At 40.1% G+C, this 13,364-nt stretch overlaps 1 protein-coding gene across 2 annotated transcripts in view; it reads left to right on the top strand.

The window, feature by feature from the left end:
* Positions 1 to 4,062, top strand: part of LOC122483831 (membrane-spanning 4-domains subfamily A member 4A-like) — a 98,423-nt gene extending 94,361 nt beyond the window's left edge. For both annotated transcript variants that reach the window (XM_043581250.1, XM_043581251.1), the window contains 2 exons: positions 732 to 833; positions 3,774 to 4,062. In XM_043581250.1, the coding sequence (XP_043437185.1) occupies positions 732 to 833; positions 3,774 to 3,845 (174 nt within the window). In that variant the 3' untranslated portion in view covers positions 3,846 to 4,062. The remainder of the gene's footprint in view (positions 1 to 731; positions 834 to 3,773) is intronic.
* Positions 4,063 to 13,364: the final 9,302 nt, after the last annotated feature.

The following is a 13,364-nucleotide window of genomic DNA, read 5'->3' as shown; positions in this document are numbered from 1 at the left end:
ACCTTCATTTCATCTGCAAAGTTAATTCTGCCTGGCTATGTAACGAGACATCTCCAGAGCTTCTGGAGATGAAGATGTGGACCTCTTTGGTCTATTGATATTCTGTCCACAATTATGACTCTGCCTATAACTACCAAGACGGGAGATGATACTGTTGTGTCAACTCTATGGAACTTCTGGTGCTTGAAAGAACTAAGTTATCTTTATGCCCCAGCCCCTCCCCCGCCCCTTTAAATAGTTTTCACATTCTGTACCTACAATAGCAGTGGAAGGTAGAGTGTAGGGAAAAGTGATTGTTTTATTAATGGAAAAACTGGAAGCATGAGTGGTACTCAACAGGCCAAGAATTGGCCAAGGGTATGGCTGCAATTAGGAGCCAGTTGTTCTGACCTCAGGCCAGTGCTTCTCTTTTGGCATTGTAATCAGATGGTCAGCGCTTGATTTATTTTCCTTTCTTTAAGTCTGTTTATTTATTTTGAGAGAGAGAGAGAGTGCGTGCGAGCTAGGGAGGGCAGAGATAAAGGGAGACAGAGAGAATCCCAAGCAGGCTCCACACTGTCAGTGCCAAGTCTGATGCTGGGCTCGAACCTACAAACTGTGAAATCATGACCTGAGCCAAAACCAAGAGTCTGACGCTTAACCAGCTGAGGCACTCAGGTACCCCAGACGGTCAGTGTTTTAAACTTGTCATCTCTGTTCCTCACGGTTCTTGGCTATGCATTTGTTCCTAGAGTCTGGATGCTGTGGTGCTCCTTTTAACCGTGCTAGAGTTCTTTGTTGCTCTGACCCTATCTGCCTTTGGATGCAAAGTCACCTGTTGTCATCCTGGCGGGGTGAGTATTAGGCTTCCCTTGAAGCTGTCTGTATTAGTTTCCTGTTGCTGTGTAATACATTACAGAAACGTAGAGGCTTAAACAGCACACATTTATTACTTCTCAGGTTCCATGGGTGACGAGCCTGGGCACACCTCAGCTGGCCCCCCTGCTCTGGGTCTGACAAGCCTGTAGGCAACAAGCGGGCTAGGGCTGTGGTCTCAGCAGACCCCTCTCATCCTCTTCCATGCTCCCATGACACAGTTTATTTCCTCTCAGCAGTGGAACTCACAACTCACTTCCACTTTGAGGCCAGCAAGAGAGTGAAAACCTCTGATGCCTTCAGTTCCTTTTAAAAAGTTCACATGATAAGGTCAAGTCTATCCAGAATAATGTCCTTATTTTAATTGAAGAATAATTTTTTTTAGTTTTTTTTTAAGTTAATTTATTTTGAGAGAGACAGAGCAAGTGGGGGAGAAGCAGAGAGAAGGAGAGAGAGAGAGAGAGAGAGAGAGAGAGAGAGAGAGAGAGAGAGAGTATCCCAAGTAGGCTCCCCACTGTCAACTAAGAGCCCAGTGCAGGGCTCAAACCCACGAACCTTGAGATCATGACCTGAGCCGAAATCAAGAGTTGGATGCTTAACTGACTGAGCCCCCCAGGTACCCCTGGTGTATAATTAACATACAGTGTTATGTTAGTTTCAGATGTACAGCTTAGCGATTTGACAGTTCTATTCATTACTCAGTGCCCACCACAGGAAGTGTGGTCACCATCTGTCACCATACAAGGTTCTTACAATATAATGGATATATTCCCTAACTCTGCATCTTCGTGACTGATTTATTTTATAACTGGAAGTTGGTACCCCTTAATCCCCTTCGTCTATTTTGCCCGTCTCCCCACCCTCCTCCTCTCTGGCAACTACAAGTTTGTTCTCTGTGTTTAAGAATCTGGTTTTGTGTTGTGTTTTAGATTCCACGTGGAAGGGAAATCATATGGTCTTTGTCTTTCTCTGCCTTATTTCACTTCGCGTAACCATCCGTGTTGCTGCAAATGGCAGGACAGCATTCTTTTCTTATGGCTGAGCTGTGTTCCATCTATATACACATACGTACCCATCTTGTTTATCTTTTTATTTCTCAGTGGACACTTGGGTTGCTTCTGTGTCTTGGCTATTGCAAATAATGTTGCAGTAAACACATACCTTTACAAATTCGTGTTTTCGTGTTCTCTGGGTAAATACCCAATAGTGGAATTACCGGATGATATGTTAGTTCTATTTTTAATTTTTTGAGGAACCACCATACTATTTTCCACAGTGGCTGCACCGATTTACATTCCCACCAACAGCGTACAAGGGTTCTCCTTCCTCCACATCCTTGTCAACACTTATTTCCTGTCTTTTTTCATACTAGCCATTCTGACAGGGTTTTAGGTGATATCTCATTGTGGTTTTGACTTGCATTTTCCTGATACTTAGTGATGTTAAGCGTCTTTTCCTATGGGCTATCTGTATGTCTTCTTTGGCAAAATGTCCAAAGAATAATATCCTCTTTGATAAACTCAAAGGCAACTGATTGGTTACCTACTCACAGGAGTGACATCCCATTATACACAGGTCCCACCCATACACAAGGAGAGGGAGTCACACGAGGGCATGGGTCACTGGGTGTCATCTTAGCATCTTGCCTACCACAGTGAATAAAGAAAAGCTCATTTTCTCCATCCTCGCTCCCACAAAGGGCCTCCTCTCTTAGTCCAGATCAGAGAGTACTTCACAATGGAGAGGACCCCAGAGAGTGCCCGGTTTTGACCCATTACCCCTATCATAGCAACCTTCCCTGGGCTACTGAAGAAAGTCAGGCTTTCAAACTTTTCTACCAATGTGCACACATACGCCCATCTCTTACCCTGAGACTGGCAGCAGATCTTCCTGGCCACTGAGCAGAAAGAACATCACGTAGAGAGAGGATTGGTGCATGGGAAGAGAGAGAGAAAAGACCAAGAGGCACCAGGAAGAAAAGGAGAAGGATCCCTTCCATGAACTGAATTTAAATGCCAGGAGCCGCTCATTAATTTGATTACCCAAAGGCAAATCATAAGACAGTAATCACTTGGCGAGATTATTTCTCTCTTGCTCTTCTCCCCCATTTTGTGCCTCTTTACTTTCTTTTGGGGTTTCCATGCTTTACCACATCTCCTGCCCCACAGAAGAGAGATGGACTAACTCTATTAGTGGACGTCTGCGTGTCAAGGCCCTAGAAGTTAGGGTTTTCAGCAATTCGTAATGACTGCAATTTCATTAGGTGAAGCGTCTTATTTTCATTGACCAAAGCATTTGCACAAGGGACCAAATGCTTTAGTGTCGTGATATCTAGACCTGAGCTCCCTTCTGCTCCTGGAGTTACAGAGCTGGAAATGCTACTCCCACAATTCTCTTGGTGTGGATCCGGAGGAGCAAGGTCTTTGAGGCATGTGATGCCTAAGTTTCGTCTCTTCCCGGTTCCATCCCACCCCGCACCCCTACACCCCCACACAATTTCACACTGAGTTTGGGGAAGAAAGACCAGCATTTTCCTCCGTTTCCTGATGATTCCTTCCATTCTGAGTCGGCGTAGTTTTTGAAATGATTGAGTCATGGCCAGCAAATCAGGATTTGGGTGTGTTGTTGCCATCATACATAAAGAACCTAATTTGGAAGAAGAGCACTAAATTTCCCTTAACACCTTGGTTTACTCCACTTGCTGGGCAGCATCATCCACTTACAGGGTCACTGTCAGCATCTCATGCCAAGAGCTATCAATGCATATTCTTCCAAGATCCAGTCTGATCTCCAGAATGCCAGAGAAACCTCACCAAGTTGATCCAGAGATTGAATCCAGAGAAGAGAGAGTAGGGTCTGATGATGATATGGCTACTTGGTTGACTCACTCACATGCACCATTCTGATTGATTTCACAGGTTGTGTTGATTCTGCCATCGAATCCTCATGTGGCAGAAACAGCATCTCCCACACCATTTACAGAGGTCTGATGTCACCAACAGATCAACAGCAAAATGTTCCAGAAAACCTATCCTGCCAGTTGGGCAAGGACACCACTTGGGGAAGTACCAGAATCCAACTCTGATATATATAGATATATTTCAGAATCATGTTCTCATTTTCCCCCAAGACCTCAACAACTCATTTACTGGCTCTTTATCAACAATAGCAGAAATTAAATAAATAAATCATGCATTTAATGAGTCACTGGTGCTTGAAAGTTTTTATCCATCTTCAAAACTTTAGATAAGGACATTAAGTTGGTAAGTTAGATTCAGCAGAAGGTCAAAAAGATATTGCTGAAATGAGGACTCCCTGAAGACTACATTTTTCTGCTTCCCTGGCCAACACTCCTCCTTCTGATTTAGCTTTCTTCTCCTGCCTTTGGAAGTGCAAGATGGGTTTTTTTTTTTAATGTTTATTTATTTATTTATTTTGAGTGAGAGCACGAGCAGGGAGGGGCAGAGAGAGAGGGAGAGCAAGAATCCCAATCAGGTTCCGAGCCCCACGTGGGGCTTGAACTCACAAACGGTGAGATCATGCGTGACCTGAGCTGAAACCAAGAGTTAGGTGCTTAACTGACCAAGCCACTAGGCACCCCATATATGTGTTGATTTTTAAAAATTTTTTTTTTCAACGTTTATTTATTTTTGGGACAGAGAGAGACAGAGCATGAACGGGGGAGGGGCAGAGAGAGAGGGAGACACAGAATCGGAAACAGGCTCCAGGCTCTGAGCCATCAGCCCAGAGCCCGACGCGGAGCTCGAACTCCCGGACCGCGAGATTGTGACCTGGCTGAAGTCGGACGCTTAACCAACTGCGCCACCCAGGTGCCCCTGTGTTGATTTTTTTAAATGACAGCTCCCTCCCTCACTTATCATTTTTTCTCCAATATTTCATTTACACTGTACAGGTTTTGGTGCACAGCATTTATTCCCATTTGTTCTGATATCATGACCTGAATTTCCTCTAAAGAACCACCATTCCCTTACTCCCAGTTCATGCACAGGGTGAAGCTTACTCTACCCCCAACTTCTCCTAGATATGGGCAATGGCAGAATTACATCAGCCCTACTAAAGTGGCTGTTTCTGTAGTAGGTTAGTGACCTAAGAAAAACCAATTGTATAAACTACACATTTCTGATCAAAGCTAATCCCAGCATTTTTGCTTCCCACGGACCAGGAAAGAGAGTCTTCCTCTTTTCTCTTTCCTGTTGGGCTTGGAGCTGTGCCGATAAAAATCTGATGCTGTTAGCAGCATCATGCTACTGTATGAGTCCTAACAGAGGCAAGTGCTTACAGAAGAGAGCAACACTGAGAGTTTCCAAGTGAAAGATTAGTCCCTAACAAGTCCTTCAAATTTCTGATTCAAGGTGTCCCTGGAATTGGGCCAACTTCTGGAGTCAAGCCAATCCCTGAAGTTTTAGACATATAAAGAAATTAAAATAGATCAATTCAAGTACTGCAGTAACCACACGAAATCCTCCTATGGCTTCTTCTCTAATTCAGAATAAAAGCCAAAGCTCTTCGGGTGCCTAGATGGCTCAGTCGGTTAAGCATCCAACTTTGGCTCAGGTCATGATCTCACAGTTCATGAGTTCAAGCCCCACATCAAGCTCTGTGCTGACAGCTCAGAGCCTGGAGCCTGCTTCAGATTCCATGTCTCCCTCTCTCTCTGATGCTCCCCCACTCACACTCTGTCTCTCTTTCCCTCAAAAATAACTGAACATGAAAAGCCAAAGCTCTTACTAAGTCCTACAAGACCCTAAATCACTTGATTCTTTGCTGTTTTTTGGATTTTATAAAATACCCTATACTCATATTTGCTGAGATGTTGCTTTGAGTTCATATTAAATGGCCAGAGAGTGTCTTTGGTAAGAACGTTTGCATACATAAACCTTTTTATATTTATATTGACATAAACACTCTAAGAGTAGTGCATTTTCAGTTGTAAAAAGTTTGTATGAACATTCCAGCCTATTAGAGGAAGATGTTTTGGTTCTAACTTTTAGAGAAGACTGCCGCATTTCGCATCATATCATTTTAAACTTCTCAGTAACCTACAGGTCTGTTTCTATTGATTCATTTTTCTCCTGGTTACTGTCATTTCTCTGCTTCTTGGCATGTAAAATAACTTGATTGGATGCTAGATGCGGTCATTTTTATGTGGTTGAGTGCTCAAACTTTCTTTTTTCGGAGTATTACACTTTATTTCGGGGAGGCCGTTAAACTTGTAGACCAGTCTGATTCTTTTGAGGCATTTTTTTCTCTAATCTAGGTTTTTATTGTAGCAGAACACTGTAACTTGTAAGTCCTTATAAGTCCTAAAATTTATAAGGAAAGTAAAGTATGATTTGTGATATTTTTCCTTTACCTTTCTTCTAATTATAATACTAGCTCACTACAGAAAAAAACAGAAAATCTAGGAATTTTTGAAACAAAGCTCACCAATAATCCTACCATTAGAGATAAGCATTGTTAACTTGCTAATGTATTTACATATATACATATATGTACGTAAAAATTAAAAAAATAGCTTTGGGTTTATATGGCATTTCTAAGCCTATATTTTAATGTTTTTAAAAGTCTTTAGAGGGAGGCTTTGGAGTCATTATTTTAGGCCAGTTTACATTTATTATTATTATTTTTTTAATGTTTATTTTTGAGAGAGAGACAGAGCATGAGCGGGAGAGGGGCGGAAAGAGAGAGGGAGACACAGAATCGGAAGCAGGCTCCAGGCTCCGAGCCATCAGCACAGGGCCCGACGTGGGGCTCAAACTCATGGACCATGAGATCATGACCTGAGCTGAAGTGGGACCCTTACCTGACTGAGCCACCCAAGCGCCCCATAGATTTATTATTAAGGCTTAACTTTTCTGGAGGTCCTTCCTTACATTTTAAGTGTTCAAGGAAGACTCTACATTCCAAGTTATAGGAACTTGAATGTCTCCCAGTTCTGCGTGAGTTCTGGTAATCACTAAGCTTGAAACTACTATCTACCTGTTTAAACCAGACCACAATTGTTATATTCACATTTGTTACCTTTTGCTAGATGTTGAAAGCCCTGCATTGACTGCTGTCCAATGTCTGAAAGTAGTTGTTTACAATTGTTTCAGTTTTCTAATTGTACAGAGTAGTCTGCAGAAGAAGTCAGGTGCCATGATGACAGGAAGAATTGATTTTTTTTTCCTTCAATTATAAAAGGATCTCTATAAACATAGTTGTTGTATTTTTTTATTTTGTTTTCCAATATTTAAAATTCATTTCAGGGTGTCTAAATTGGTAATATCATTAAATCAATACTTGTCTGATCATCTAAAATCTTCAACCATAGAGCTCAAGTGTAACAATTTTCATATGCTCATTTTCTTAAGCCACCCTATTTAGATTCCTTAAGAACTAACTCATAGAGGTACCTGAGTGGCTCAGTCAGTTGAGCATCCCACTGTTGATTTCAGCTCAGGTCATGATCTCAGGGTCATGAGATTGAGCCCCATGTCAGGACCCACGCTGAGTATGGAGCCTGCTTGGGATTCTGTCTCTCCTTCTGTATCTGACCCTGCCCTGCTCACGCTCTTTCTCTCCCAAAACAAATAAATAAACTCTAAAAAAAAAGGAATGAACTCATGAAAGACACTTGCACTTTTCAGTTGTTATTTTATATTTAAGTTCTGATATTTTCCAATGTCTTCATATAGTAATATCTGGGCAGTTTTGATCCATGTTCAAAAGTTTTTGTTTTCAACCAACACAAATGGTGGTAACATAATGAGACTAAGCTATACAAATTTCTGGACAAATATTTAAAATTTTGAATTAATCAAAATGTCCTTGGTTTGATTTTTTAAATAGCTATATGATAAACACAGAAAAGATATATGAAGTCACTTACTTCTGATTTCGTGGTGGATGGGGGGAAATATGACTCTTAAATTAGAGATATGGTCTAAACAAAGCTGACAGTGTGTTTGGCTTCCTCTGGAACTTCTTCAAGGTCAACACTTTGTTTTTTACTGTCTGATATTTGGTGGGATTGCTACAGTTCATGTGATTCCCAGGAACTTAACTAATTTTGATTAACCTGTAGGGCTAAAATTTAGACATTTTTTTTTCATGTCCAATAAGTATGGACATCAGGCAGAGAAAGTTCTGAAAGTCCCTGTGGTTGCCCCCTGATCACCTACAGATGTGGATGTTCCCATTTTCTTTGTGAATGTTAGCAAAGTGTGGTATTTTCCCACAGAGAAAAGGTCAAACATCTTGTTCCAATTCTTCTCAGTTACCACATACAGCTTCACCAGAACCACCCCCTTCTTTTTTTTTTTTAAGTTTATTTATTTTGAGAGAGACAGAGCATGAGTGGAGGAAGGGCAGAGAGAGAGGGAGAGAGAGAATCCCAAGAAGGTTCCCAGCGAAGTCAGCACAGAATCACCCACTTCTTGAATGGACTTCTTCAGCTGGGCCAGGTGGGCTGACGGTCAAGAGGAGGAGAGTCACAGTCTGGCTGAGGGTCATGCACCTCTTGGAGCTTTGCAGCCCAGCTATCATCCAGGCTGTTCTCCTTCAGCTACCAGACAAGAGTGCCTCAGTCCATATTGACTACCTTTGAAAATTGATTTTTTTTAAGTTGTTTTTTCTTCTAAGTATTCCTTCCCTCCCAAATTTGATTAAAGATGATGGAGAGCAATGAAAATTTTCCCACTTTACCTCTAGTTCTGAAACCACAGAGGCTGTGCCCATAACAAGGTTCTTAAATGAAGTATATTGAATATTGCATATATACATGTGTATAATATATATGTTATATATATATATATATATATATACACATAAATTTTAAGTATACACTATATATGTGTATATATATATTTTTAAGTTATGAAGTCATGGCAAGGTCTGGGTGTAAGATCAGAGTCCTTTTTTGTTGACAAAGGCTATCTTTACCAGATGAAAATTATATCTGGACTACAAAATTTTGTTATTTAACACTTGGTTAAATTGCCACCTTCTTTTGATTTCTTGGTGGATAGAGAAAAATATGACTTCTAAATTTGAGATGTGTTCTAAACAAAGCTGACAATGTGTTTGGCTTCCTTTGGAACCTCTTCAAGGTCAACAATTTGTTAATTAGAATATCATTCTACTTAAATTTATTTTGGAACAAGGGATGAACTTGGGGTACAAATGATACAAATTTGCATTCAAATCCGTCATGTGCGTACAACCCAAGTATTCTCCTTTCAGTTTAATTCTGTAGAAGTTTTATGAGAAATTTGTTTTAGTTTTAGTTCACCTAGCCAATGGGGGTTTCATATTTCAAAATTTTTTTTTTTCTGTTTGGAAGACATCTGGCCCAAAAGAACATCGGTTCAAAGTGTTTGTTAGCAAATATTATTGCTTCTCTATTCTTAGATTTCCCAAATCAATCTTGTTTCACCAGTTTGCACATTTGAAAGGACTCACCAGACTGCCTAGAATGTCTCCCATGAGACTTTTACCTAAAGACAAAAGGTACTGTGCAGCAAGAGTCAGTGCAGGCTAGCGTTGGAGACATTCCAATGCTCCTCATTGACCCAACCAGATACGTGAACCATGCTAGCTCTGGCTTGAACTGCCCAGATTTGTGCAAGAATCTCTCAGCATCTCCTTAAGTAGTCCAGGCAAGGCTTATTAAAGCAGTTAGGCTAGTTGCAAACTATTAGTCAAGAAACTGATATGGTGGCGGGGGGCTGGTCACCAAGGTAGTTTGGGATTCTAAACAGCACATCGTAAACCCCAATGTTCTTGCCTCAACCAGGAGTCAAAATCCAGACATTCATTCAGACATTCAGGAATCCCCAGGGATAAAGATTGAGGTTTCCCAGCACGGCTGCAAATTAACTCCATCTCTATAACATCTTTCTTCAACAAATATTTATTGAGCACCCACCACCTGCCAAGCATGTGGCAATGAACTCCCCAAGCTGTCTGAGACCTCACAGAGCTGACATTCTAGTTATTTCTGAAGTTACAGTTTTAACACATTCAATGGAGAATTCTCAGTTAAAAGTGACCACGGAAAATTGACATCATCTCTCAACTTCATTTTCCCCATAATAATTAACTTCCCTTCTCCATACTAAAACCCCTCTGACCCGCAAACTCAGGGGAGTTAATACACATTTAATTTAATGCCTCCGTCCTGAGGTTATGTGTTACCCAGTGATATGACACAATAACATTGAAGAGAAGGCTGTTAAATAGCAAAATTCAACCAAGTAATTTAAAAGATCCAATTGGCTTTATTGAACAGTTCATGAATCAAGCAGCACACGTTCCAAGAAAGAGAAAGGTGCTCCATCAAGCTACATACAGAAAAGGAAAGGCTTTCAAAGGCCGAGAGGGAGCAGAAAAAGGAAATTATTAGCAAAGAATGCATTGTTTTAGACAAGGTCATGATCCTGAGGGGGGATGGGAGGGGTCTATCAGTAAATTTCCTAGAGCTGACCAGGAAATTCCATGTTGACTGGTTAGAGGTTACATTATTGGTTAGGTGTTAAGTCTGGGTTTGCTGATGTGGGGATTTTTAACACAAGTGATTCCATTAGGGGGCTGTGGTTTTCTCCTTTACCAGGGCAAGCACAAAAGAATACATGCTATATGATTCTATTTATTGAAATATCAAAACCAGGAAAAACAAATCACTGATATTAGAAATCAATATGGTGGTTACCTTTGGGGATGTAATGGCTGGAGGAGAGCTCAAGGGCCATGTGCCTCTGAGCATTGGCACTTGTCTAATTTTTGATCTAGGAGAGGGTAATGTAGGTTTATTCCCTTCATGGTGATTTGCTGGACTATTATGATTTATGCACTTTTGATAGTCCTCTAACTAAAATATCAACATTAAATCTCTGTCTCCAGCTCTGTTTTAGGGAGAACTTGGGCTGAGTCCATTAAAAGTTAATTTTAGAGGCGCCTGGGTGGCTCAGTCAGTTGGGTGTCCAACTTCGGCTCAGGTCATGACCTCACGGTTGGTGAGTTCAAGCCCTGCATCAGGCTCTGTGCTGACAGTTCAGAGCCTGGCGACTGCTTCAGATTGTGTGTCTCCCTCTCTCACTGCCCCTCCCTCATTCACGCTCTGTCTCTCTGTCTCTGTCTCTGTCTCTCTCTCTCTTTCAAAAATAAACATTAAAAATTTTTAATTAAAATAAAGTTAATTTTAAAAATAAGGGTTCTGCATCCTCAATGCAAACAGATTGCATATGAAGAGATTTACCTAATATGTAATATACACATAAATTGTCTTTGTGTTAGTCAGTTTCTTCAGGCTGTCTATGCAGGGACAAAAAATTGCACCAGCATTGAAATTTTCATTCCCGGTTTAAAAGGAAGGAACACAAACAAGCAAACAGCAGTCACCCACATAAGGGTTTGGGGGATTCAGCATTCCACATTTTTTTCTTAACTTTCTGGTTTCCAAGGAAATAGGACTCTGAATCTACTTCTAGTCCAAACTTAGCAGTAACCCCTTTATATATAGCTCTGCTTTGATTTAAGCCAATCAAAATACTACATTTAAAGTTTACCTAAATACCACCTTTCCTCAAATCCTAAGATAATTCCACCTCTTCCTCTAATTAGATGGTTCTTAGTTCCTATAAACCCTACCCGCCCCACAACACACACACTGGAACTGATGGTCAGAAGCGTTTTACAGATATACACATATATGCATATACTGCTGAATCATTTGGAAGTAAGTGTTCGACATCATGATAGTTGGTCCCTAGATACCCAGGGCATATCTAAGCCTAAAATTCTCCTATATAGCCTTACCACTATAATTATATCCCAAAATTTATTAATATAATAATCCAGTATGTAGTTCCTCAGAAACTCTAAGATCAAGCTATAAATGTTGTATCTTTCTTGGGAAGGCATAACTGTAACAAATTCTCTTAAATAAATTAATCCTAATTATGTTTTAATGTTTATTATTTCATGAAAAAATTAGCCTAGATCTTGTGTTAGTCTGTCGTGGCACAGTTTAACCCATTTATATATTTCAGGTAGAGCAATGTTTCCCCAAGAAGCTGGGAAGTTGAATGCAGATATTGACTTATTCAGAGAGCCATAAACCTTGGCATGCCCATAAAACTGCTGTCTTTATCAGTTGGGCCACATTAAATTTGAAGGGAAATATTTCAAAACATTTTCAGATATAAGCCATTAAACAAATACCAATAATATATGTGGGACACAGATACCTCATTCTTTTTTATGGCTGAGCAATATTCCACTATATATATTTTCCATACATATATATATACATACACACACATATATACATATACCACATCTTCTTTATCCACTCATCTATCATTGAAGACTTAGGCTGCTTCCATAATTTGTCCATCATGAGTGATGCTGCAATAAACATAAGGTGTATATATCTTTTCAAATTAGTATTTTCATATTCTTTGGGTAAATACTAGTGGAATTACTGGATCATATGGTAATCCTATTTTTAATTTTTTCGGAAACCTCTATCCTGTTTTCCACAGTGGCTGTTCCAGTTTTCATTCCCACCAACAGTGCAAGAATGCTCCGTTTTCTCCATATCCTCATCAACACTTGTTTCTTCTGTTTTTGACTTTAGTCATTCTGACAGGTGTGAGGTGATAGCTCATTCTGGCTTTGAACTGCATTTGCCTGATGAGTAGTGCTGTTGAACATCTTTTCCTGTGTCTCTTGGCCATCTGTATGTCTTCTCTAGAGAAACGTCTGTTCGTGTCCTGCCAATTTTGTAATTGGATTGTTTGTTGGTTGGTTGGTGTTGAGTTGAATAAATTCTTTATATATTTTGGATACTAACCTTTTATTGGCTATGTCATTTCTAAATATCTTCTTCCATCCAGTAGATTGTCTTTTTGTTTAGTTGACAGTTTCCTTTGCTGTGTAAAAGCTTTTTATTTTTATGTAGTCCCAATAGTTTATTTTTGCTTTCGTTTCCCTTGTTTTAGGAGACAAATCTACCAAAATGTTGCTGTAGCCAGTATCAGAGAAATTACTGCCTGTGCTCTCTTCTAAGATTTTTATGGCTTCAGGTCTCACATTTAGGTCTTTAATCCATTTTTAGTTTATTTCTCTGTATGATGTAAGAAAATGGTCCAGTTTCATTCTTTTGCATGTTGCTGTTCTGTTTTCCCAGCACCATTTGTTGAAGAGACTGTTTCCCATTGCATATTCTTGCCTCCTGTGTTAAAGATTAATTGACCATACACTCATGGGTTTACTTCTGGATTCTCTCTCCTGTTCCATTGGTGTATGTGTCTGTTTCTGTGCCAGTACCATACTGTTTTGATTACTACTTTGTAGTGTATTTTAAAATCTGGAATTGTGATGTCTCCAGCTTTTTTCTTCACTTTCAAGATTGCTTTGGCTATTCAGGGTCTTTTGTGGTCCTGTACAAGGTTGAGGATTATTTGTTCTAGTCCTGTGAAACATGCTGTTGGTTTTTTGATAAG

This window comes from Prionailurus bengalensis, chromosome D1 (assembly GCF_016509475.1).
Source record: "Prionailurus bengalensis isolate Pbe53 chromosome D1, Fcat_Pben_1.1_paternal_pri, whole genome shotgun sequence".
In the NCBI taxonomy this organism is placed as follows: domain Eukaryota; kingdom Metazoa; phylum Chordata; class Mammalia; order Carnivora; family Felidae; genus Prionailurus; species Prionailurus bengalensis.
The sequence above is the reverse complement of the archived record's forward strand: the minus strand, read 5'-3'. Positions and strand labels throughout refer to the sequence as shown.